The sequence below is a fragment of the Phocoena phocoena genome, chromosome 20 (genome assembly GCF_963924675.1).
Source record: "Phocoena phocoena chromosome 20, mPhoPho1.1, whole genome shotgun sequence".
Taxonomy (NCBI): domain Eukaryota; kingdom Metazoa; phylum Chordata; class Mammalia; order Artiodactyla; family Phocoenidae; genus Phocoena; species Phocoena phocoena.
In genome coordinates, this window is record NC_089238.1 from 25,764,540 (window position 1) to 25,792,300 (window position 27,761).

At 41.0% G+C, this 27,761-nt stretch overlaps 1 protein-coding gene across 2 annotated transcripts in view; it reads left to right on the plus strand.

The window, feature by feature from the left end:
* HEATR3 (HEAT repeat containing 3) overlaps positions 1-2,835 on the plus strand; it is a 37,059-nt gene extending 34,224 nt beyond the window's left edge. The window contains exon 15 of one of the 2 annotated variants that reach the window (XM_065898852.1): positions 2,058-2,835. In XM_065898852.1, coding sequence (XP_065754924.1) covers positions 2,058-2,180 — 123 coding nt within the window. In that variant the 3' untranslated portion in view covers positions 2,181-2,835. The remainder of the gene's footprint in view (positions 1-2,057) is intronic. The other variant, XM_065898853.1, reaches the window with a different exon arrangement.
* Positions 2,836-27,761: the final 24,926 nt, after the last annotated feature.

Consider the following 27,761-nt stretch of genomic DNA (forward strand, 5'->3'; position numbering starts at 1 on the left):
CTCTCCAATACGTGTTTCTTTTCTCTAACAAGCTTCTAAGGCAGAATTCAGTTCCTGTGGCCGGAGCTCTGTGATAAGTTTTTAGGTGAATGGGATTGTATGTTTAGAAATTTAAACTTTTTGAATTTTTTTTAAGGCATAAAAAATAGTTTTCTTTTGCAGAAGAAAAAAATAGCACATGCCATGCACATTCTGTGTCACAGTTACATCAGTATTAGTTTAGGAACATTAATAATTGGTTTGTTTTTAACATTTTCATGTTTTGGCATCCCACATTTAAAAATGTAGCGATAGTGGCTGACACTTACTGAGTTAAGCTTCACCAGTAGGTGACTTTAGTCTTGAGGGGGGAAAATTGATCAGTTTACTCTTAATTATGCTTTGTTTAAGCCTGTAGTTTTGTTTGTTTCTTTGTCTGGCTTTTGTTTTGTTTTGAGATGTAATTGACATATAGTGTCAGTTTTAGGTATACAACATAATAATTTGATATGTGTACCTATTGCAAAATGATTACCGCAATAAGTTTAGTTAACATTCATCACCACACATAGTTACAGATTTTTTTCTTGTAATGAAAACTTACAAGACCTACTCTCTTAGTCACTTTCAGATATATAGTACGGTGTTGTTAACTGTCATCACCTTGCTATACATTACATCCCCAGGACGTATTTCTCTTATACAGTTGATCCTTGAATAACACGGGGCAGATCCACTCAAATACACAGATTTTCTTCCGTGGTAAATACTACAGTACCCCATGATCCGCAGTTGGTTGAATCCGTGGCCAACAGTAAACTTATTCCCAGGTTTTTGACTGGCGGGTGGGGAGTGGACGCCCTAACCACTGCATTGTTCAGGGGTCAGCTGGAACTGAAGTGTGTACCTTTTGACCACCTTCACCCATTTTACCCACCCCGATCCCAAAGGCCTAGTGTTTATTTTTTAAGCAGTGAGAAGTTTTATTCCCACCTGTTCCCTGTCTCATGGGTAACCAAACTGAATGGTGTTTCTCTAAGCAAAGACAAATGCACCTTAATATTTTCCCCCTTCATTATCCAAAAGGTAGTATAATATATTAACATTCCTGTACTTTATGTGCTTTTACTTAACACTGTCTCCTAGAGACATTTCCATACCAGTACGTGGAGGGTGTCCACATTGTTCTTAAAGATCACAGGCCCTTTAAACTTCTGAAAAAGCAGTCTGCATGGTAAGGAGAAGATGTCCCCTTTCCCTGCAGCTGCAAGGAAAGCAGGTGCAGTTGAGCCATCAGACTGTGTAGAAGCGAACGCTTCGAGAGCAGCGATGTAAACTGTGAGCTAGGAAAGCAACCCCTAACCTCTGGAATGTCCATTGTTCTGATTGATTTTCCTACTTAGTATGCATTGCAGTGATGGTGATATTTAATTGTTTTTCTTTTCTCGAAGCTATAAAGCCCTGATGAAATTTCTCTGTTAGCCAGAATGGCAACATGTAGTTTTTTATATGAAGCTCCTTTGTGAATGAAGCCACAGTTGCATTAAAGGCTGTTTGGTATATATTTAGCCCCAAATTGCATCTCAGCACAATACAATGCATTTTACCAAAAAAACTTCTTGAGAGCAGCTGTCCTCAAAAGTGTCCGGTATCCGCAGCGCCAGCATCACCTGGTAACTTGTTACAAATGCAAATTCTCAGGCCCAGCTCCAGACCTACTGAAAATCAGAAACTGTGTGGATAGGCCCACCAGTCTGGTTTTTAACAAGCCTTCCAGATGCTAAAATTTGAGAACCATGGCTCTGGATTAGAGGTGAGGTATAGTTCACATACCATACAACTCATTCTTTTAAAGTCTACAATTCAGTTGTTCTTGTAACTATCATTTAAAAGGTGTACAATCTTAATTTATCTTTATTATGGCTAATGTACTGTGTTCCATCACCTTGGAAGTGAAAATGTTTCACCAAAATCTGACTGCTGTTTGTTCTAAAAATAAATACGCCGCAAATTAAATGCTTTCTTATTTAAAGGAATTAGTGATATATACCAAATCACATATGATATTTTTTTGGCAGTTACGGAAAGAAGGGAGAGCTAAATACAGTCCAGATCAGCTGTGTGTTCTCGACAACGTGAAGATGAACTTGAGAAGGTTTGTCGCTTATCAAGAAACTGTTGAGAAAAAACTGACTACTTGAAAGAGACCAGTCCTCGCCTCAGAGCGTTCAAAGCTGAAGAATACTAGAGGGTTTCCTTTCAGTGTGTGTGTTCCTGAAAGTCATTTTTTAATGCCTGTACACTAGTTTGAAGTTCATAAAAACTCCAGAACCTGTCAGAAACTCTTTAAAAGCTCTGGGATCTGTGTGGCATTTCTAGTGCTCTCAGAAATGTTTCCGGCATATTTTAATCACTGGAAACACGAAGAGTGGAAACACAAGGAAATCTCAGGCGCTTCTTCATGAGCAGTGAAGACACTTCCAAACAATCATGTTTTCCTTGAATTTTGCAAAAAATGAAAATCCGAAGCATTGCTTGGATGCTCTTTTAAGCCATTATCATTTTATATTAGCTAAGTCTTTAACTGAAATATGAAGACAAGCTTTATAAATTTTTTTTGGTATGAAGTATATCAATTATGCTTACCTTTTGTGAAGAGGGGAGTGAGTTGGAGTCATATACCACTATTTAGCAGACTGTACTACTAGCTAATGAGCTCATGAGGTCATCGTCGTCCTCTGTACAAAAGGATCTGATCGGATACTGCTTTGGACCATCACTCCTTATTTAATTGGAATTTAAATGGAATCAGAATTGGAAGAATATGTTTTTTAATAAATAAATTTTTAATTGAAAGCTTTGTGTCTTGGAAGATCTTTTTTAAAATATCAGATAATCCTATTACTGCGTGTTTGCTTGCTAATGGATCTTGCTTTGAATATATGTGTGCTATTAAAAACAAGACTTTATACCAAGAATCTCCAGCATTACTGTCAGTGTCCTTGAGGTAGTACGGTGACAGGTGGAGCAAAGGGAGGGAGCTTCAGTGCGCATCACTGTCGGAGTGGGGCCCCTGGACCAGGTCTGTTGTCTGTCCATTTGCCTGATCAGAAGAGTTGTTGGAGATTTGAAAATTTACCCACTGTAGATCTCAGTTGACCTGTTAAAAGGCCCAATACCCAGCACAGGACTTAACTTTAGTTAACCTCCATCACCTCACATACATTTTTTTTCCTTGTGATAAGAACCTTTAGCATCGACTCTCAGCAACTTTCAAATGTGCAATACGGTATTGTTAACTGTGGTCCCCGTGCTGTACATGACATGCCCAGTCACTTATAATTGGAAGTCTGTACCTTTTGTCAACCTTCACCCATTTTGCTTGCCCCCCACTGCTCACCTCGGCGGCTAACAATCTATTCTCTCTATGCATTCAGTTGTTTGGTTTTCGGGTGTTTTTTTGTTTGTTTTTTTAGATTCCACATATAAGTGAGATCATACAGTATTTGTTTTTCTCTGATGTATTTCACTTAGCCTAATGTCCTCAAGGTCTACCCACATTGTCACAAATGGCAGGATTTCCTTCTTTTTTATGGCTGAATACTATCCCATTGTGTATATACACTACATTTTCTTTACCCATACGTCCACTGATGGGCGTTTAGGTTGTTTCCATGTCTTGGCTACTGTGAATAATGCTACAATGAACAAATGGTGCATGTATCTTTTTTTTAATAAATGTATGTATGTATGTATGTATTTATTTATGGCTACGTTGGGTCTTCGTTGATGCCTGGGGGCTTTCTCCAGTTGCGGCAAGCAGGGGCTACTCTTAGTTGTGGTGCACAGGCTTCTCATTGTGGTGGCTTCTCTTGTTGCGGAGCATGGGCTGTAGGTTTGTGGGCTTCAGTATTTGTGGCTTGCGGGCTCTAGAGCGCAGGCTCAGTAGCTGTGGCGCGTGGGCTTAGTTGCTCCGCGGCATGTGGGATCTTTCCCGACCAGGGCTCGAACCCGTGTCCCCTGCATTGGCAGGCGGATTCTTAACCACTGCACCACCAGGGAAGTCCTGCAGATATCTTTTTGAGACAGTGATTTCATTTCCTTCAGATCTATACCCAGAGGTGGAATTGCTGTATCATATGGTGGTTCTATTTTGAATTTTCTGAGGAATCTCCCTACTGTGTTCATAGTGGCTACACAGTTTACTTTCCCACCAGTATTGCACAAGGGTTCCCTTTTCTTCACATCCTCACCAACAAATATCTCTTGTCTTTTTGAAAATAGCCATTGTAGCAGGTGTGAAGTGATAGCTCATTGTGGTTTTGAGAGACAAATTCTTCCAATGAAGAAGAGTTGCAGAGTTCTCCCTGCTTCAGATATTTATAGCATATATTCATTTTCAAGGAGGATAAAATTTCCAATTTTGTAATCTTTCCCACACTTTCCAACCTATAAACATTATGCAAAATAACTAGCACAGGGCTTAGTACGTAGCAGGCTCTCGATAAATATTTGTCGAACAAATAAATGTTAGTGATTTTCTGTCTTAATAAGCAAGCTTGTTGCAGTTTTTGAATGCAGAATCACCCTATGGAACAGTGGAACGTGAGTTATTACATTGGAAATGTGCCATCCCCCCAATGTTTTAGGCTCTGAGGCATTAAGAGTCTGTACTGCTACCATTTAATTTTGCTACTCAGAACAACAATAAAGATAGGAAAAGATTAAATATACTCTACAGCTGTTTACATAATAGCTCAGCAAGCGTATGAATATTATTCATGGCACAGTAAAATAGAAACTGTAGTTTTTTATGTAGGACAAAAAAGTCTGCTTTAAAATACAGTTATTTGCAAATTATCCAGAATAGTCCATTAAGCATATACACTCTTTTAAGAGTTGAAGTATAAGCTCATGTGAGAGCCTTTTTTCTAGAAAATATTTTTAAGTGTCCAACCTGCCATGGCATGTTTATCCAAGGAAATAAAAATCACTGCTTTACTTCTCTCTTTTTCTTTTTGCCTTTAAGATGGAAACTCATTTTAAGATAGAATTGATTTTGAAATATTAGTCATTTAATTACATTTCTTTATCTGTAGTTTTATCTTTTGCCTTTATCTAGTCTTTCAAAGGAATACCTTTGAGTAATCAAGATAGGGAAAGTCCTTATCTCTTCAGCGTTCCTGTTCAGCCAGTTCTGTTGCAGGCTTGCTTCCTGCCTTTTTGAAATTGCATGGACCAATACTTGATTGTACAGGCAGACCTCGGAGATGTTGCCAATACTGGTCCAGACAACCGCGTCAAAGCAAATATTGTAATAAAGTGAGTCACCAATTTTTTGATTTCCTAGTGCATAAGTGCACAATAGCATTATGTTTAAAAAATAATGTACATAATTTTTTTTACTTTTTGGCTGCGTTGGGTCTTCGTTGCTGCGCACGGGCTTTCTCTGGTTGTGGCCAGCGGGGGCTACTCTTCCGTTGCGGTGCGTGGGCTTCTCATTGCGGTGGCTTCTCTTGTTGGGGAGCACGGGCTCTAGGCGCATGGGCTTCGGTAGTTGCAGCACGCGGGCTCAGTAGGTGCGGCACGTGGGCCCTAGAGCACGCGGGCTTCAGTTGTTGTGGCGCGTGGGCTCAGTAGTTGTGGCTCGTGGGCTCTAGAGCGCAGGCTCAGTAGTTGTGGCGCACGGGCTTAGTTGCTCCACGGCATGTGGGATCTTCCAGGACCAGGGATCGAACCCGTGTCCCCTGCATTGGCAGGCAGATTCTTAACCACTGCGCCACCAGGGAAGTCCTACATACCTTAACTTTAAAATACTTTATTGTTAAAAAATGCTACCCATCATCTGAGCCTTCAGTGAGTTGTAATCTTTTTCGCTGGTGGAGGCTCTTGCCTGGATGTTGATGCTGCTGACTGACCCGGCTGGTGGTTGCTGAAGGCTGGGGGCGCTGTGGCAATTTTTTAAGTCACCAGTGAAGCATCTCTTGACGCCTCCTTTCACAAACAAAGTTCTTTGTAGCATGCAAAGCTTTTGATAGCATTTTATCCACTTCTTTCAAAATTAGAGTCAATCCTCTCAAACCCTACTGCTTCCTTGTCAACTAAGTTTTTGCTCGTCCATAAGAAGTAACTCCTCGTCCATTAAAGTTTTATAATGAGACTGCAGCAATTCAGTCACATCTTCGGACTCCACTTGTGATTCTAGTTCTCATGCCGTTCCTACCACATCGGCAGTAACTTCCTTCACTGAAATCCTGAAATCCTCAAAGTCATCCATTAGAGTTGGAGTCAACTTCTTCCAAACTCCTGTTAATATTGATGTTTTCATCTCTTACCATGAATCATGAATATTTTTAATGGCATCTAGAATGGTGAGTCCTTTCCACAAGGTTTTCAGTTTATTTTGCCCAGGTCCATCAGAGGAATTGCTGACTATGGCAGCTATAGCCTTACAAAATGTATTTCTTAAATAAGACTTGAAAGTGGAAATTACTCTTTTATCCATGGGCTGCAGAATGGATGCTGAGTTAGCAGGCATGAAAACAACATTAATCTCTTTGTACATCTCCATCAGAGCTCTTGGGTGACCAGGTGCATTGTCAATGAGCATTAATATTTTGAAAGGCATTTTTTTTTTTCTGAGCAGTAGGTCTCAACAGTGAGTTTAAACTATTCAGTAAACTACGTTGTAAACAGATGTGCTGTCATCCAGACTTTACTGTTTCATTTATAGAGCACAGGTAGAGTATATTTAGCATAATTCATAAGGGTCCTAGGATTTTTGGAATTGTAAAGGGGTATTGGGTGCAACTTAAAAAGTCACCAGCTGCATTAGCCCCTGACAAGAGACTCAGCCTGTCCTTTGAAGCTTTGAAGCCAGGCATTGACATAACGTCTCTAGCTATAAGTCCTAGACAGCATCTTCTCCCAGTATAAGGCTGTTTCATCTACATCGGAAATCTGTTGTTTAGTGTAGCCACCTTCACTAATGATCTTAGCTAAATCTTCTGGATAACTTGCTGTAGCTTCTACATCAGTACTTGCTGCTCCACCTTGTCCTTTTATGTTATGGGGTTAACTTCTTTCCTTAAACCTCATGAACCAACCTCTGCTACCTTCAAACTTTCTTCTGCAGCTTCTCACCTCTCTCAGCCTTCATAGAATTAGAGAGTTAGGGCCTTGCTCTGGAATAGGTTTTGGTTTAAGGGAATGTTGTGGGTGGGTTTGATCTTCTATCCAGACCACTAAAACCATTTCAACTATAAGGTTGTTTCACTTTCTTATCATTCCTGTGTTCGGTGGAGTAGAACTTTTAATTTCCTTCAAGTACTTTTCCTTTGCATTCACAACTTGGCTAACCGTTTGGTGCAAGAGGCCAAGCTTTTGGCTGATCTAGGCTTTCCCATGCCTTCCTCACTGAGGTTAATCGTTTCTAGCTTTTGATTTAAAGTGAGAGACATGCGACGCTTCCTTTCACTTGAACACTTACAGACCAGTTAGGGCTGGTCTGTAACTACCTAATTTCAATATCTTTTTGTCTCAGGGAATAGGGAGGCCCAGTAGAGGGAGAGTAACGGAACAGCCCCGTTGGTAGAGCAGTCAGAACACACACGAAATGCAGTTTGTGGTGCCCCGAAACAATTACAATAGTAAACATCAAAGATCTTTGATCACAGATCGCTGTAACAAATATAACAGTAATGAAAATTTTGAAATATCGTGAGAATTAGCAAAATGTGACACAAACACAGAGCAAGTAAAGTTGTAAAAAACGCCGCTATCTGTGAATTGCAAGGTATGCCTAATTTAACTGATATATAGGACACGAGCAATTTTAACACTCTCTTCTCCACATCCAAAAACACTTTGTTTTCAGCAACAGTAAACTTGTATTATACTAGTTTAAAACATCCGCTTTTAGGAGCAGAACACTTCCTTCCTTTACTTGCCATTTTATTTTTATAAAATATGGATTTATAGTATATGGTTAGTCCATATATTCTGTCCCCTTCAAAATAAAATCTGTTATCGTCTCCGTCTTGTTACTGCTTAGATTTATTTCTTTTTTAAAAATTTATTTTATTGACATGTAGTTGATTGACAATGTGTTAATTTCTGCTATACAACAAAGTAATGTGGTTATACATATATACATTCTTTTTCATATTCTTTTCCATGAGGGTTTATCACAGGATACTGAATACAGTTCCCTGTGCTATACAGTGGAACCTTGTTGTTTACCCGTTCTATATATAATAGATTGCATCTGCTAATCCCAAACTCCCAGTCCTTCCCTCCCCTACCACTCCTTCCCCTTGGCAACCACAAATCTGTTCTCTATGTCTGTGAGTCTGTTTCTGTTTCATAGATAAGTCCATTTGTGTCATATTTTAGATTCCACATATAAGTGATATCATATGGTATTTGTCTTTCTCTTTCTGACATACTTCACTTAGTATGATAATCTCTAGGCCCATCCATGTTGCTGCAAATGGCATTATTTCAGTCCTTTTTATGGCTGAGTAATATTCCATTGTATATATATGTACCACATTTTCTTTATCCATTCATCTTTCGATGGGCACTTAGGTTGTTTCATGTCTTGGCTATTGTGCTACTATGAACATAAGGGTGTATGTATCTTTTTGAATTCTAGTTTTTGAATTCTAGTTTCGTCTGGATATATACCCAGGAGTGGGATTTCTGGATCATACGGCAACTCTATTTTTAGTTTTCTGAGGAACCTCCGTACTGTTTTCCATGGTGGCTGCACCAATTTACATTCCCATCAACAGTGAGAAAAGGAGGGTTCCCTTTTCTCCACACCCTCACCGGCATTTGTTATTTGTAGATTTTTTAATGATGGCCGTTCTGACCAGTGTGAGGTGGTACCTCATTGTAAGCTTAGATTTATTTCTAAGTGTTTATTTCTATTATAAGTGGACTGTGATACTGATAGATTGTCTGCTGCCAAAGTAATTCGTGTTCCTTTGGATGGTTCTGCCCCAGGACTTGGACTGCTATGGAACCAACACCAAGTCGAGCGTTCGTGAGATATTTGTGGCAGGAGCAAGAGGCCTGTGGTCACAATGGTGTCCTCTTTGGGGCAGCAGTTTCTTGCTAGGCCGTTCCTATGGCTGCACCAGGTCCCTTGTGCCCTGTGTCTGCATTTCCTGCCCATTGAGAGAAACTGATTCTCCCTCCCTCTCATCAGTTTTGTGAGCTACCCTAGAACTTTATAATAAACTTTATTTTCTGATAGCCATGCTGTTTCTGCTGCTTGCAACCTAAAAACCCTGGTTGATAGGTATCCTTCTAGAACTTTCTGGGCACATCCATCTAGACATACATGAATATATTTTTTCTACAATAGGCACATTATGTTCTGCAGCTTGGCTTTTTTCTTTAACAGTAATTCAGGGATGTATTGTCACGTCAGAATCGTGATTAGGTCTTAGGGTAAACCTTTCTTCTTGAACGTGAAAAATCACTTCATTTCCACTGGAGCGTCTGTTAGAGCTTAGCTTGATAGGTTGGGGTGAATTTGCTTTTCTAGGCCTGTTCTTTTTTTTTTTAATTGAAGTAGAGTTGATTTACGATGTTGTGTTCATTGCAGCTGTACAGCAAAGTGATTCAGTTATACATGTATATACATTCTTTTTCATATTCTTTTCCATTATGGTTTATCACAGGATACTGAATATAGTTCCCTGTGCTATACAGTGGGACCTTGCTGTTTATCCATTCAATATATAATGGTTTGCATCTCTAGGCCTGTTCTTGAGACAGCACTTTTAAACATTCTTTTGAATCTTCCAGTGGTTTGGAAAATTGAATCTCCTCATTTGTTGGACCTAATCCCCAACTTTTATTAAAAATAAACCGATAGAAACTATAAGATGGGGACCAAAGATTTTTAGAAATCTAGTACGTATTTTACAGTAGTAATTCCTAACCTTTTCTGGGTCATTAATTATGCTGAGAATCTAATGAAAATTATAGACGCTTCAAATAAATGCACTGCATTAGTTATCTCCTGTGTAACAAATTACCCCAAATTTAATAGCTTAAAGTAACAAACTTTATTATCTCACAATTTCTGTGGATCAGGAATTCAGGAGCAACTTAGCTGGGTGGTTCTGCCTCAGGGTCTCACAAGGTTGCAGTAACGATGTCGTCCAGGACTGCGGTCAGCTGAAGGCTTGACTGGGCTGGAGGGTTTCTTCCAAGGTGGCCCATTCACTTGGTTATTGGCAGGAAACCTCAGTCCTCATGACACAGCAACTGGCTTTCGCCAGAGTCAATATTCCAAGAGAGAGAGGAGAAAGCTGAGATGCCTTTTATAACCTCTTTTCTTTTCTTTTTTGTTTTTAAACATCTTTATTGGAGTATAATTGCTTTACAATGGTGTGTTAGTTTCTGCTTTATAACAAAGTGAATCAGCTATACATACACATATATCCCCATATCTCTTCCCTCTTGCGTCTCCTTCCCTCCCACCCTCCCTATCCCACCCCTCTAGGTTGTCACAAAGCACCGAGCTGATTATAACCTATTTTCAAGAGTATGAAAAAGAATATGTATAACTGAATTGCTTTGCTGTACAGCAGAAATTAACACATTGTCAATCAACTATACTTCAATAAAATTTAAAAATTAAATAAATATAACCTATTTTCAGAAGTAACACACCATCATTCCAGCCATGTTCTATTTGTTGTAAGTGAACCGATAAGTCCAACGCACGCTCAGGAGGAGGAGAATTAGGTTCCACATCTTGAAGAAAGGAATAGCAAAGAATTGGTGGACATATTTTTAAACATACATACCTTTATTCTGCATCAGAGTTCAGATTGTTTATGGATTTTTTCAGTTCACACATGGACATCAGGTTGAGATTTGTGATTTTATACTGAGTTGGTTACTCTTCTAACTTTAAGTCAAAAAGTATTCTGTGCACTTCTACATGCAATTGTCTATTGAATTAATTTTTAAAAATTTTATTGAAGTATAGTTGATTTACAATGTTGTGTTCATTTCCACTGTACAGCAGAGTGATTCAGTTATACATATACACACATTCTTTTTCATATTCTTTTCCATTATGGTTTATCACAGGATATTGAATATAGTTCCTTGTGCTATACAGTAGGACCTTGTTGTTTATCCATCTTATACATGATAGTTTGCATCTGCTAATCCCAAACTCCCAATCCTTCCTTCCCCCATCCCCCCTCCCCGCCTCCCCCCCCCCCCGCAACCACAAGTCTGTTCTCTATGTCTGTGCGTCTATTTCTGTTTCATAGATAAGTTCATTTGTGTCATATTTTAGATTCCACATAGAAGTGCTATCATACGGTATTTGTCTTTCTCTTTCTGACTTACTTCACTTAGTGTGATAATCTCTAGGTCCGTCCATGTTGCTGCAAATAGCATCATTCTTTTTTATGCTGAGTAGTATTCTGTTGTATATGTACCACATCGTCTTTATCCATTCATCTGTCGATAGACATTTAGGTTGTTTCCATGTCTTGACTGTTGTAAATAGTGCTGTTATGAACTTAGGGGTGCATGTATCTTTTTGAATTATAGTTTTGTCTGGATATATGCCCAGGAGTGGGATTGCTGAATCATATGGTAACTCTATTTTTAGCTTTTTAAGGAAACTTCATACTGTTTTCTGTAGTGGCTACACCAATTTACATTCCCACCAACAGCATAGGAGGTTTCCCTTTTCTCCGCGTCCTCTGCAGCATTTGTTATTTGTAGACATTTTAAAATTTTTTATTTTATTTTATTTTTTTGGCTGTGCCTTGTGACATGTGGGATCTTAGGTCCCCGACCAGGGATCGAACCCGTGTCCCCTGCATTGGAAGGCGAATTCTTAACCACTGGACCACCAGGAAGGTCCCCCATGTAGACTTTTTTTTTTTTTTTGCGGTACGCGGGCCTCTCACTGTTGTGGCCTCTCCCATTGTGGAGCACAGGCTCCGGACGCGCAGGCTCAGCGGCCATGGCGGCATGTGGGATCTTCCCGGACCGGGGCACAAACCCGCGTCCCCTGCATCGGCAGGCGGACTCTCAACCACTGCGCCACCAGGGAAGCCCCCCCATGTAGACTTTTTAATGATGGCCATTCTGACTAGTGTGAGGTGGTACCTCATTGTGGTTTGCATTTCTCTAATGATGAGCTAGATGTAATTGTCTATTAACAGATTTCTTTATTCATTCAACATTTAGTGTTTTATTAAACAAATACTGCCCCCATTGTTATCTTTTCTCCACATTGGAGTGAGAGTAGTCTTTTTGAAACATGAAATAACTTACGTTGCTTCCTTGCTTTTTGCTCTAATTCTTCAATGTTTCCCATCACCCATAAGATAAAGTTTAAAATCCTTGCTATCCCCTGCAAGAAGCGTGATTACATGTCCAGGTTTGCCTGAGAGTCCAGCATAATTATTAACACCACTCTATTTGACTATCAGAAGTGCTCTGGAAACTAATGAGACAGTGTAAGATCCAGGATTGGGTCTGGGACCAGGATATAAGCAGCTCTAATGGACATAACTGAGACAACTGACCAAGTTGAATTTGTAATGTGGACTAGATGGTAGTATTTTATCACTGTTAAATGTCCTGATTTGATTACTGTGTTTATGAAAGGGAATGTCCTTGTTCTTAGGAAATACACATTGACACATTTAGGAGTAAAGGAGCAGGAGGTCTCTGACTTAAATGATTCAGAACAAAAATTCATCTCTATATAAATGTAGAAATAAATAAAGCAAATGGGGCAAAATGTAAAGAACTAGTGAATTGGGTAAAGGGTACATGGGACTTCTCTGAACTATTCTTGTACTTTTTGTTAAGTTTGAAATTATATCAAAATTAAAACTTAGAAAAATAATGTTTTTTAATTAGGGGGAAAAAAGTTCTCCAGTTTAGACATTAAATTAAATGGTCTTCCTAACCATAACCCCCTGCTTGACCCCTGGTTCCTCCTGCTATCTGCCTCGCTAAGTTTCAGCCATTCTGTCCTTTATTCAGTTGTTTGAATGCACCATGCTCCTCTGTGTCACATGTGTACGCAAACCCACCATCTGGCTTCTTTTCCCACTTAATTTAGGGAACTCCTATTCATCCCTCAAAACTCAGCTCAAATAGCAATTTCGCAGGGAAACTTTCTCTAATCCTCCAGACAAGGTCAGGAGTTAGTGTTCTAGCCACTCATAGCATCTTGTACTATATACCCTTCCTTTGTAGCAGTTCATTCTTCATCAGAATGCTAGCACTTGCCTGTGTACCAAGCACGCAGCTTCTGAAGACACCAAGGTAAGGAAAATGTCTTTATAGAGCTTGTGGACTCACAGGAGACAGACATAGTCAACGTAAATGACAAAGGTGAGAAGTGCTACAAACAGAGAGTACAGGTTGTTATGAGGCCATAAGAGAGACTTGCTCTAGTCAGCGAGGTCAGTGGAGGCTTACCTGGATACACAAGAGCAACCCGAGAGGTAGGAGAAAAACCAGAAGAGTGCAAAGACAGGGGCACTAGGGAATGCTTTCAGGAGGAAGGGGCCAAGATCGTGGAATGTGATTCAGGTCCAGGAAGAGGAGAGATGAAAAACAGCCACCAGTTTAGTGACTCGGATGTCACCGGTGTCAGTAGCAAGGGCTCCTTCCATGGAGTGATCAGGTCAGACGTCAGCCTGGAGGGAGTTGGTGGAATGTGAGAGGGGAGGAAATGAAGCTAGTGCGGAGACCAGTCTTCCGAGAGGTTTGTGAAGGGAAAAAGGAGACAAGGCAGTAGCTGAAGAAAGGAGTCACATGTGTTCATTTACTATAAATGAATGAATTGGTGATGTATTGGATATGGACGATAGAGCAAAAGAAAATCCCAGGATCATCCTGGCTTCCAGCTTATGGAACTAATTGAATAGTGGTCTATTTGTCTATTGGAGATGGGAAGCAAGACTCAGGTTAGGAGGAAAGTACCTGTAGTTTGAGTTGAGGAAGCATTTACCTAGGAAAATTTTTTTTTTAATTTATTTATTTTTGGCTGCATTGTGTCTTCGTTGCTGCGCGAGAGCTTTCTCTAGTTGCGGCGAGCGGGGGCTACTCTTTGTTGCGGCACCTGGGCTTCTCATTGCAGTGGCTTCTGTTGTTGCAGAGCATGGGCTCTAGGCACATGGGCTTCAGTAGTGTGGCACGAGGGCTCAGCAGTTGTGGCTCGTGGGCTCTAGAGCGCAGGCTCAGTAGTTGTGGCACACGGGCTCAGTTGAGCCGCGGCATGTGGGATCTTCCTGGACCAGGGCTTGAACCCGTGTCCCCTGCATTGGCAGGCGGATTCTTAACCACTGAGCCACCAGGGAAGTCCCTAACTAGGAAATCTTAATTTAGCTTTTAAAGAAGTTGCTTTTTTCCTCCCCAAACCTCAAAACCTGTTTACTGCTTCTGTTGGTAACAAACATTGAGAGTTTCAAAGTCTTAGTGCACACTCTTTTCATCTTATCCTGTCTTTGAGTTAATAGTTCACCTTAGTCTTACTGTCTAACCAAAAAAATGTTATTTCTTCATATAGTGGAAGATTCTCAAACTTTGCCGTATTAGAGAAATTTATATCTGCAATTGAAACTATTTTGGTCCCCTTATTTTAATGAACAGAATTAACTTGAGTCATTTTTTTCTAGGCAGAGTGAGAAATTACAAACAAATGATTTCCAGTTTTGCTTAAATATATATATATATATATATTCTTTTCTTTTCTTTTCTTTTCTTTTTTTTTAGCGGTACATGGGCCTCTCACTGTTGTGGCCTCTCCCGTTGCGGAACACAGGCTCCGGACGCGCAGGCTCAGCGGCCATGGCTCACGGGCCCAGCCACTCCGCGGCATGTGGGATCTTCCCGGACCGGGGCACGAACCTGTGTCTCCTGCATCGGCAGGCGGACTCTCAACCACTGCGCCACCAGGGAAGCCCTTAAATATATTTTTATCCTCCCTAATCTCATATAGGAATCCTAATTATGACAACACAGTTAACCCTAAACTTTTAACATTTTCAGGAATGTATGCCTGTCCATGAAAAAAAACAAATTCTTTTTGAATAAAGAAGTTATAGTCTTCAATTGCTTTCATTTAGTATGAATGAAACCAGGAAAAATGCTTTCCTACTCTCATTTGTAGGAACCAATTTCCTGAGTTTATTTAACATAAAGATAATTAAAGTAATTCAAGTAAAATAGGAAGAAATGAAGTTTTTGTTTTTAGACTGAATGCTATTGAATTAAAGGAATAATGGATTTGTTTTTAGGGCCATGAGATTTTAAATTACAGATAGTGGAATAGGTACAGAACATGGAGCTGAAATGATTTCACAAAGGTGTTAGAAATAGTCGCCTCCTTTTCCTTTTTTATTTCAAAGATTAGTCAGAAAAGAAGTTTAAAATCATGGCCATTTCTTTTTCTTTTTTAATTTTTGGCTGCGTTGGGTCTTCACTGCTGTGTGCAGGCTTTCTCTAGTTGTGGTGAGCACGACCTACTCTTCGTTGCGGTGCTCAGGCTTCTCATTGCGGTGGCTTCTCTTTGTTGCAGAGCACGGGCTCTAGAGTGCAGGCTCAGTAGTTGTGGCGCACGGGCTTAGTTGCTCCGCGACATGTGGGATTTTCCTGGACCAGGCTCAAACCCGTGTCCCCTGCATTGGCAGGTGGATTCTTAACAACTGCACCACCAGGGAAGTCCCATGGCCATTTTAAAAACATTTCACACTCAAAGGAAATAACTCCGTATCGTGCAATTATTTTCATTAAAATTTACACATGAATTTAATGTGTTTCACAATTTGATAAAAGTAAAACTGATAAGCCACCAAAAAATTTTTAAACCGTATGAAAGATAAGGAAGTTTTCACCTTTGGTCTTTCACTTTGACCTTAAAGTATAAAGTAAAATAAGTTCTGAAAAATTCAGAAGATGACATTTCCCATTGCTCTATTGAAAGAGGTCACATTTCCTTTCAATTATTTATTTATTTTAATTTAAAAAAATTTTTTATTTTTATTTTTTGGCCGTGCTGCGCGGCTTGCAGGATCTTAGTTCTCTGACCAGGGATTGAACCTGGACCACAGCAATGAGAGCGCCGAGTTCTAACCACTAGACTGCCAGGGAATTTCCTCAATTTTTAAAAATTATATTCAAGAGGTATTACATGTGTATGATAAGCAATTAAACAATGCCAGAAAAGTCCTTGAAAACTTTTTCTATTTCCCAGTTCCTCTCCCCAAAAAACATACCCCTTCCGGTTTTACATGCATCCTTCTAGAAATGCTCTTTGCATGATAAAGCTCATACATGTGTTCTGCCCCAGTTTTTTTTTTGTTGTTGTTGTTGTTGTTTTTGTGGTACGCGGGCCTCTCACTGTTGTGGCCTCTCCCGTTGCGGAGCACAGGCTCCGGACGCGCAGGCTCAGCGGCCATGGCTCACGGGCCCAGCCGCTCCGTGGCACGTGGGATCTTCCCGGACCGGGGCACGAACCTGTGTCTCCTGCATCGGCAGGCGGACTCTCAACCACTGCGCCACCAGGGAAGCCCCCTGCCCCTGTTTTGTATAAAAATCTTAGTGTGCTCTTCATACTATTCAGTATCTTCATGTTGTTAGTTAATATCTTCAAGATATTTCCATATCAACTTTTATAGAACTGCCCCCCACCCCCCCTTTTTATTAGCAGCTCCATAGAATACCATTAAAAGGCTGGAAGCATGATTTAATTAATCTCCCCTTAGAGAGGGAGGCAGCATTGCATCCAGGTCAAGAGATTAGAGTCTGGAGCCAGATCGCCTGGGTTTGAATCCCGATTCTACCACTTCCTCATTGTGTTAAGTTGGACAAGTGACTTAATTTGCATGCCTCAGTTTTCTCATCTGAAAAAGGGAATAATGACATTAGACCCTTAATAGGTTTGTCGTTGAGGGTTAAGTGAGTTAATATTTGTAAAACGCAGAACAGTGCCTAACACGTATTAAAAGCTATACAAATGTTTCTTACCTAGATAGGTACCTAGACTGTTTCCAGTCTTTAGCTGCTACAGACAATGCTGAAGTGAGTATTCTAGTACTTATGTGAATATCTATGCACAAGATCCTAGCACTTGAATTACTAAAGGAAAAGAAGTATATATATATATATATGTATATGCACACACTTATATGTATATATAATGTATTATATATATTATGTATAACATATATTATGATGTCCCTTCCCACACCCCTCATCTAAAATAACACACCCTTGGGAATTCCCTGGTGGTCCAGTGGTTAGAACTCAGTACTTTCACTGCTGGGGCCCTGGTTCAATCCCTAGTTGGGGAACTAAGATCCTGCAAGCCACACAGCACAGCCAAATAAATAAAATAAAATAAAATAAAATAGCACACACTATACACCCTTACTCTGCTGTATATTTCTTCTTTAGTACTTATCACCATTTGATATATACTTTTATTTAGAACATTATATTTTTAATTCCATAAATCGGCCCAGATTTCTTCTCTTTACATTTGGAAAGAATAGCAACCAGAAACTGGAGAAACCTCCTGTGTTCTAGGTTTTTGCATTGCTTTAAAGAGGGCTTTAGAAAGAACAGGGATCTGGAAGCCGCGTGTTACCTGGCGCTCAACTTGCCCTTTCCTGCTAGCGCTGGAAGGCGAGGAAGTCGCTGTACCTGCCTTCCGGGGGCTTGCAGTGTCCCTGCAGAGAATGAGAGGCCTGTGAGTCTCTGCGATTTGTAATGACATGGGCAGCCAAATAAATTCTGGAAGAAACAGGGGGAAAGAGGCAACTAATCCTGCTTAGAAGTTTTAGGAAGACAGATGTGTCAGATGCTATCCTACAGATCTGCCCTCATCCTTGCCCCTTGGCGCACACCTGCCTAATTTCCTGCTGCCAGCCCCTACGTTTCCTTGCCTGAGGACTTTCTTTGGCCCCCAGGTGTTTCTTTGCCCCAGCATGACAAGGAATGGATGAAACCTCCCCCTTCCCATTCCTTCCATCAACGACTGGCAGGCAGTGGTGTAATAACTACCCAGCACACTTGTCCCCTGGATGGGGTGTGGCTCTGAGGTGCCCGCATGATCCAGCAGGATTAAGTCTTAGTTACTCACACTGGTAACTAAGACTAAAACAAACCCTTCATCGCTGCCTCCCTTCCCCATCTGGCCTTCCTTCTTCCCACTGGGGTCTCCTGGGATCACCTCCCACGTAAACTGTTTGCACTTAAAACCCTGGCTCAGTGCCTGCTTCTCGGAGAACCCAAAGCAACACAAGACATATTTAAGTTGTGTTTTAGGGGGCAAAACTATGTGTGTGTAAAATTCGTAAGTTCATACATTTCCATTCTGGGTGTGCAAGAGTTTTGTGCGTTAGCCATATCCATGGAGTGGCTCTAGTCAACGTGCAGGGCGATCATCTGAGATTTCCTGCCCTGGGATAGAAGATAATTCTCATTTCTGTTTATCGAACTAATTTCCTTCTGCAGATATCAAAAACTGCTTACGCCAGCTCACTTATCTGTTTAACAGAAATGGATTTGATGATCGATTGAATTATATTTTGATCTACTTAGGATCAGAATAATATAGCTATTTGAAAAAAATGTGTTAAAAAATACTAGTGGGAAAATATGATGGCACTCCCCATGTTTGTCATGTCATTGCCAATTACGTGGGAAACAAATTCAAGAGGGAAATCTTTCATCCTGAAACTCATAATTGCTGGTGGATTCTGAGGTCTGAACAACTAACTTCAAAGCTGATTTTTGAGATCTAACCTATGAGTGTGTGGATGGAAATACTTGCTGAACTACACATGAAATTGCACTTGGAAAGCCAATTGATAAGTTCTTGTCTAACAGGAATGAGATGAAATGAGATATTGGAAAATCAGAGCAATACACCTAGTTTGAAAAACAGTGTTTTAATCCAGGAGAGATGACAGGTATAAAAAATATAAGAACTTGCTTATCTAAACTGTGCCTCATTTCTGCATCTGTGAAGGGGAATCACCTTGATGATTACTTGGATAGGTCTGGGGATTAATTTAGAAAAATAAAAATAAAGTCGTTATTAAAAGACATGCATTTTAAGATACAGAACTGCATAGACTCCTATGAAGATCTTCCGTACAGCAGTGTTTATGATAGCAATAGATTGCAAACTACCTAATGCCCATCTGTAGAGGTGTGGCTAAATTCCGTATGGAGTTTAAAAAGGAGGACAGTAGGGGCTTCCCTGGTGGCGCAGTGGTTGAGAGTCTGCCTGCCGATGCAGGGGATACAGGTTCGTGCCCCGGTCCGGGAAGATCCCACATACCGCCGAGCGGCTGGGTCCGTGAGCCATGGCCGCTAAGCCTGCGCGTCCGGAGCCTGTGCTCCGCAACGGGAGAGGCCACAACAGTGAGAGGCCCGCGTACCGCAAAAAAAAAAAAAGAAAAAGGAGGAAAGTAGATCTACATGTATTAACACCGAGAGATCTCTAAGGTTGCTAAGTGAAAAGAAAGTTACATTTCAAAATACACATCTATATTTTTAAGACAAATAATATGTTTTTATAAAGATACATATGTATGTGTCTAAGAGTATGAGTGTGTGTATTGAATTTTAAAATTTTGTATTTTCTCCCCTACTAGACAGTACGTTCTATCAAATCAAGGGCTACGTTTTATACGTTATGTTCACTGCTATAGGTACCTTCAGTGTCCTTAGCAGGAGCTCAGTAGTTATTTTTATTCATGTGCATATATGTGCGTATGTTGCTCTTCTTTTTTTGTGGCAAAATATACATAAATATATTTTTTAAATATGACGTAAATTTGCCACTTTCACCCTTTTAAGTGTGCAGTTCCGTGGCATTAAGGACACTCACACTGCTTTGCAGCTGTCACCGCCGTGCACCTGCAGACTGTTCTTCATTTTCCTCAGCCAAGACTCTACCATTAAACAGTAACTCCCCTCACCCCACAGCCCCTGACAACCATCATTCTACTTTCTGTCTCTATGAATCTGACTACTCTAGGACCTCCATATAAGTGGAACCATATGATATCCGTTGTTTCGTGACTGACTTATTTCACTTAACATTATGTATTGAAGGATCATCCATGTCTGAGCATGCAACACATGTTTTTAAATCCATTTATCTGTTGATGGACACTTGGGTTGCTTTCACCTCTTGGCTATTGTGAAAAATGCTACTATAAACATGAGTGTATATGTATCTGCTCAAGTCTCTGATTTCAATTCTTTTTTTTTTTAATATTTATTTGGCTGCGCCGGGTCTTAGTTGCGGCACACAGAATCTTCGTGGCTGCGTGCGGGCCCTTTTGGTTGCTACAGGCAGGCTCTTTTGGGTATACACCCAGAAGTGGAATTGCTGTGTGGTGTGGTGGTTCTGTTTTTAATTTTTTGAGGAAGCACCATGATGTTTTCCCCAGCAGCTGTACCATTTTACATCCCCCCAATAGTGTGAGGTTGCAGTTTCTCCACATCTTTGACAATACTTGCTACTTTTTATGTTTTGATAATAGCCCTCCTAATGGGAGTGAAGTAGGCAATAGTTATTTTTTTGAATAAACAAATAAACAAACAATATTTCTAAAATTAGAATAATGACTGTTTATTGCATGGCATCTTGTCTAAGGATATTCATATTACAGAAGAATACTTGTATCCTTCTGAGATGCACTGTTTCAGTTCAATTCAGCAGCAAGAACGTTAGACTTTCCATTTTATACAGGATATCTAATAGACCCTAAGACAAAATATAATGCTAAACCCACATTACTGCTTTAACTACGATAAATAATATCCGTTGTCAAAGAGAGACCAGACTGAAAGATCTTTCAAGATCCTGTCACATACATTCTCATTTATGGCGTGTAACTAAATATTAAAATACAATGAAAAGGAATATTCATCCTCAGAAAGTTAAAACATAGAATTACCATATGACCCAGCGATTCCACTCCCAGGTATGTACCCAAAAGAACTGAAAAGAGGTATTCAAATAAAAACATGTAAACAAATGTTCATAGCAGCACTGTTCACAGTAGCTAAAAGTTGGAAACAATACAAATGCCCACTGCGAATGAACAGAAAATCTTCCTGTAGGATATTCATACAATGAAATATTGTTCAGCCGTAAAAAGGAATGATACGTCCTACGGTATGGATGCACCTTGAAAACACTATCCTAAGTGAAGGAAGCCAGGCAGAAAGGCCACACACTATTATGATTCTGTTTATAAGAAATATACAAAGAAGGTAAATCCATAGAGATGCAAAGCAGATTAGTGGTTGCTAGGGGCTGGGTGGAGAAGGGAGAGCCATTGCTCATTTGGGGTGATGGAAATGTTTGGAACCAGAGAGAAGTGATGGTTGCGTAACATTGTGAAGGCACTAAGTGCTGTTGAATTGTACGCTTTTAGATGGTTAAAATGGTGAATGTTTTTCTACGTGAATTTTTTACCTTAAAAAAAGAGTAACATGCCTTCACCTGGCAGTGAGGGTGGGCAAAGCACAAACAGTATGGAAGGGTATAAGGAACAAATTCTTCCTCCTCATGCTCCAAGTTCACTCTTTAGTGGTAATGACTGCCAATAGTTTCTTGTAAATCCTTCCAGAAAATATTGGTGCTTAATTTTTTTTTCTTTTTACAGAAATTGGATCATATTCTGTACACTGCTCTGCACCGTGCCGTTTCCACTTAATGATATAGTTTAGTGAGTTCTCCATGTCACCGTGTTTAACGCTGGCTCATTCATTTTAACAGTTGCATAGCAGTATTTTATTGACTGAATGTACCTTAATTCGTTTGACTAGCCCTCTCCTGATGGATGCTTAGGTTATTTACAGTTTTTGACTCCAGCAGACAGTACAGTTTTTGTGTTTTTTTAAAATTTTATTTATTTATTTTTGGCTGCATTGGGTCTTCGTTGCTGTGCTTGGGCTTTCTGTACTTTCGGCGAGTGGGGGCTACTATTCGTCGTGGTGCGTGGGCTTCTGGTTGCGGTGGTTGCGGTGGCTTCTCGTGTTGCAGATCATGGGCTCTAGCATGCGGGCTTCAGTAGTTGTGGCACGCGGGCTCAGTAGTTGTGGCGCACGGGCTTAGTTGCTCCATGGCATGTGGGATCTTCCCAGACCAGGGCTCGAACCCATGTCCCCTGCAATAACAGGCAGATTCTTAACCACTGTGCCACCAGGGAAGCCTGACAATACAGTTTTAAATATCGTTATTTAAAGATCTTTGTGCACAATGCAAACACATATGTCGGATAAATCTCCAAAACTGGATTTGCTGGGTGTTATGGACTATACTGTGACCCTAACTCCTGCCCCCTGCCAAATTCACATCTTGAAATCCGAACCCTCAATGTGTGTTTGGAGAGAGGGTCTTTAGGGAGGTAATTAAGGTTAAATGAAGTCATCAGTGTGGGGCCCTGATCCAACAGAACTTGTGTTCTTTTAAGGAGAGGAAGAGAGTCCAGAGATCGCTTTCCTCTGTGTGCACATTTAAACACAGGGGAAAAATGTCACCTACGAGCTAAAAAGAGAGTTCTCACCAGAATCCAACCCCATCAGCACCTTGATCTTGGACTTCCAGCCTCCAGAACTGAGAGAAAATAAATTTCTGTTGTTTCAGCCAGCCACCCAGTCTGTGATATTCTGTTATGGCAGCCCGAGTAGACTAAAACACTGGGACAAAGGACATACACATTTTTAATTTGATAGATGGACCAAAATAATCCTCTGAAGTTTTGCTCCACTTGACCCTTCCACACACAGTAAACAAAGCTTATTTCCCCTGTATCCTCACCGGCACTGGGTATAATCACACTGTTTAATCTTTGTCAATTTGAGAGACACAAAAAATGTATGTATGTAACTTAATGTTTTCTTGGAATTAAGATTTTTTTCCAAATGAGTGTGTGACTTTTAGAGTGAATCCTTTATCCTCCCTCTCCATCCCTGGAAGCCCATCATGTTGTATTACGTGAAAGCTCGTCCAACTCCACAGGGACGTTTCAAGTAATTTTCTTATTCACTTTCCATTTCCTCTTGCTTCTTTAATAATTCATGAGTTGAAATGGCTATAAAAGAAATAAAGGTAAGAGAACATTATTGGGAGGGTCTCTCATATTTGGTAGTAAGATATTTAATTCACTGTGATTTGGAAAAATGAGCTATAGGTCATATAATATTATAGATGAATGTAAGTTTCCACTAGAGTCAAATTTTCTCGACTGCCTGATTGCCATGTGAAATGTATTTGAACAGTTTTAGAACAGAAGTTGTTATTACATGTGTCCACAGACTGATAGACGTAGGAATGAGGGAGACGTGCAATTTTTTTTCTTTGAGATATGTTGAGCTAGCTCCTTACTGATCATTCTTCTTTCTTCTTGGGAGTACAAGGATGTGTCACCAGGACACTCTGCTCCAGGGGCTCCCAGGTGCCCCGTTTGAATTATACATCCCCTATGCCTGTCCTCCAGGTGCTTGCATTCCAGCCAAATAAAAAAGTTTGGGCTACAATGACATATACTGATTAGAAAACACACCCACACACCCATGGACCACTGGATTATGAATGATGCCCCTGACTTATGCCTCTATGTACCCCAGTGTTAAATGTTGATGAAACGAGTAAATGTATGTATGTATGAATGAATGGCAAAAATACCAATTAGTTAAGTATCCAAATGTTTCTTGGGAAGGATGTTATTTTGGCCAAGAGGCTGAGCACAACTTTTGATCTTCATAGCATTCAAAGTCATGACCTTGTAGCCACACTGGCAAATTTCGTGGCTTGAACAGATGGAACAATCAAGCCAACCTATGAAAAACTGAAGTATTTTACACATATATACCCTCGCACGAAGTGAATTACGATTTGAGAAGCTGGATAGCCATGATATCTTATTACTCACTGTTTTTTAGCTGTTAATTCACAGATGTTGATTAATCATTGACCACTCATGATTGTGTGTTTTCTTGATTCAGTTCTAGAACTTTGAACAAGGTCAGTAACCTTGTGTTGCTGTGGTCATAGTACCTTGCTAATTACTGAGAGTGAATAATTATGTCAAATATTTTCTAGAGCACTAAGAAATGGCTTTCAGTATATCTTAAATTTGTTATATGGGCTAGTTTTAAAACAGATCGGGGTTACAGATTTGAAACTATTCCACTGGCATGATGTCTACGGGGGCGGGTGTGTGTGTTTGTTTTTTGTTTGTTTGTTTGTTTGTTTTGGTAAGTGGTAACCTTGGCAATTTCTATTTGTGGCACATGGTGTGTGGCCTCTCAGAGCTCTACGCTATACCCTCTGACTCGGTTTTCCTTGCTATGCAACGAGTCCATTTGTCTTCAACCTGCAAATTTCAGTTGGCTTTTTTTCCCTTCTGCCAAACCAATATGGAAATTGCCCCCCTCCCATTATTTTGGCCACATTTTTCAAAGCTTATCAGACCAGCCCCAAACTCCAGCATAACTCTATAGCTTAAGTTATTCAAAATTTTCTTGAATGAGATGCCTTTTAGACTGGATACATGATAACAATAAGGGAAAAACGACACATTTTGACTCGCATTTGACTGTAGAAAAGGCCCTGGTGGCTTAGCTTACACATGTCTGGAAACAAAATTTGCCTTTCTGCTTCTTTGTGAGGCAGTCAAAGCATGATGTGCAAGTCCAAAATATATTTAGTTCTGTCTGTGGCAATTCTTTTTAAAAAATATTTATTAATTTATTTGGCTGCAACGGGTCTTAGTTGCGGCATATTGCCACGGGTGGGATCTTCATTGCAGCATGCAGGATCTTTGATTGCGGCATGTGGGATCTTTGATAGCAGCATGCAGGATCTTTAATTGCAGCATGCGATCTCTTAGTTGTGGCACGTGGGGTCTTAGTTCCCTGACGAGGGATCGAACCCTGCCCCCCTGCATTGGGAGCATGGAGTCTTAGCCACTGGGCCACCAGGGAAGTCCCCGTAGCAATTCTTTTGTTGAAGATGCTTGCCACGAAACATCCTGGAGGGGGATTGGGTGGAAGAATAATAGACTAGGGTGTTGCTTGGATGGGGCAGGCAGAGCACTGCCTAAAGGAGTAAGTGCTGAAGAAGTGATTTTACTTTAGAAAACATTCAAATCTGAAGTCACGGGGGCTATTTTGTTCTGTTGTGTATGTGTTTAAGTAATACATTTATAGCATAAAACTATTTTTCAAACAGTTCAAAAGGGTATAAATGAAATGAAAGTCTCCCTCCTTCATGGATTTCTAATACTTTTGTTTTCCTCCCCAGACTTTTGTCAGTTTCTTGTAGACCCCTCTAGAGAAATTTATGCCGGTACACACATACACACACAAGTGATAGCATATTATAACACAATTGTCTGCTTTGTTTTCTCTGTTTTGTTTTTGCATAATAATATAGTAATTCAACAGACATTTATTGGGCACCTAATATATGCTGGATCCTGTTCTAAGTACTCGGGATAGAACAATGAAGAAAAAAAACTATGTTGGTTTTCTACTGCTGAATAACAAATTACCACAAATTCAGTAGCTAAGAACAACAGACGTTTATTGTCTCTCCGTTTCAGTGCATCAAGAGTCTGGGCACTACTTAGTTGAGTTTCCTGCTTCAGGCTCTGGGCAGGCTGCAATCAACATGTCCGCAAGGCTGTGTTCTCCTCTGAAGGCTCAGTTGGATTCTTCATCTGCTTCCAAGCTCGCTCCAGTTGTTGGTAGAATCATTTCCTTTTGGTGCCTGGACTGAGAGCTTCAGGTTTTCAACTGGCTGTTGGTCAGAGGTGTTAAGTTCCCAGTTGCCACCCTCAAACAGTTCACAAATGGCAGCTTGCTTCTTCAAGGCCAGCAGGAGAGTGAGAGTGGATCCACTAGCAAGACAGTCTTATATTATGTAACATAATCACGGGAATGACAGCCCATCACTTTGTCACATTCTGTTGGTTAGAAACAAGTCACATGGGACTTCCCTGGTTGTCCAGTGGGTAAGAAGCCGTGCTCCCAAGGCAGGGGGCCCAGGTTCGGGCCCGGGTTCGAGCCCTTGTTGGGGAACTAGATCCCACACGCATGCCGCAACTACGAGTTCGTGTGCTGCAACTAACACTCCGTGTGCCGCAACTAAGAAGCCTGCATACTGCAACTAAGAGTCAGCATGCCACAACTAAAGATCCCACATGCCTCAACTAAAAAACATGCCACAACAAAGATCCTGCATGTTGCAACTAAGACCTGGCGCAGCCTAAATAAAAAAAAAAAAATATATATATATATATATATATATATATATATATATATAAAAGAAACAAATCACAGGTCCCATCCGCATGGAAGAGGAAGGAATTAAACACCAGTAAGTGGGGATCGTGGGTGGGGGCATGCGTCTTAGAGTCTGTCGCCTCACGAACCAAGCCCCTGTGGTCATGGAGCTTACATTATAGTAGGGGAAGACAGACAACAAAGGAATAGACAGATAAAGGTTGCAAATAAATGCTAAAGCAGAACAATAAATCTGGCTAAATGGAACAGAAGTGAAGGGTGTAGTCAGGGCAGGCCTCTCAGGGGCAGCAACATGGGAGCAGAGACCTGAAGGAAGTGAGGAAGCTGCACAGAGAGCTAATAGAAGTGGGCTCCAGCCTGAGGCAGCAAGTGCACAGGCCCTACCTTGTGGACTTGTTGGAGAGTTCTGTAAGTCGGCAGACTGGTGTTGCTGCAAGCCATCGCTCAGGCGGAAGGACACAAGCCCAGAGAGGAGATGGGGTCAGATGGGATAGGACCTTGTGGGTGTAAGGATCTGAGCAAGATGCAGAGCTATTGGAAAATTGGGGGCAGAGGAGAAACGTCGTTTGGCTTACCTTTGCAAAAGATCACATGGTTCCTGGGGTGAGAACAGACTGAAGGGAGGCGTCGGTGGAAGCAGGGAGACCAGTTTGCAAGCTGTTTTAATCATCTCAGCAGGAAACAATGATGGTTTGGATGGAAGTGGCGCTGGTGTGTTTCCTGGAAAGTAGGCGGATCTAGTCTGAGGTGGAGCCTGCAGCACTGAGGGTGGAATTGATGGGCGGTGGGAAGGAAAGAGAAAGGTTAAGGGTGATGGCAAAGATTTGGGCCTGAGCCACTTGAAGAATGGTGTCACCATTTACTGAGATGCAGAAGACAGTGGGAGGAATGGGTTTGGACAGAAAAAATCTAGAGTTTGATTTTATTATACACTTGAAGGCGAAGGATATAGTCAACTTCTTTTTTTTCCGTACGTGGGCCTCTCACCGCTGCGGCCTCTTCCACTGCGGAGCACAGGCTCCGGACGCGCAGGCTCAGCGGCCATGGCTCACGGACCCAGCCGCTCCACGGCATGTGGGATCTTCCCGGACCGGGACACAAACCCGTGTCCCCTGCATCGGCAGGTGGACTCTCAACCACTGCGCCACCAGGGAAGCCCTCAACTTCATATTTTTAAAAGTTCACTCTGGTTGCTGTGACATGTTGGATTGAGAAGTTAAAGTGTGGATGCTCTGAGACAACAATTGGAATGGTATTGTGGCAGCCCAGCCAAGGAGTGTTGGTGGCCCGGGCTCAGCAGAATAGGGTGGGAGGAGACGGAAGTGAATGGACTTTCAGTGTGTCCTGGAGGTAAAATAGGGCAGGTCCGGAGGTTGTCTGAAGGTAGTAGGAATGGTTTTGTTGCAGGGAAGACCACACTTAATCTG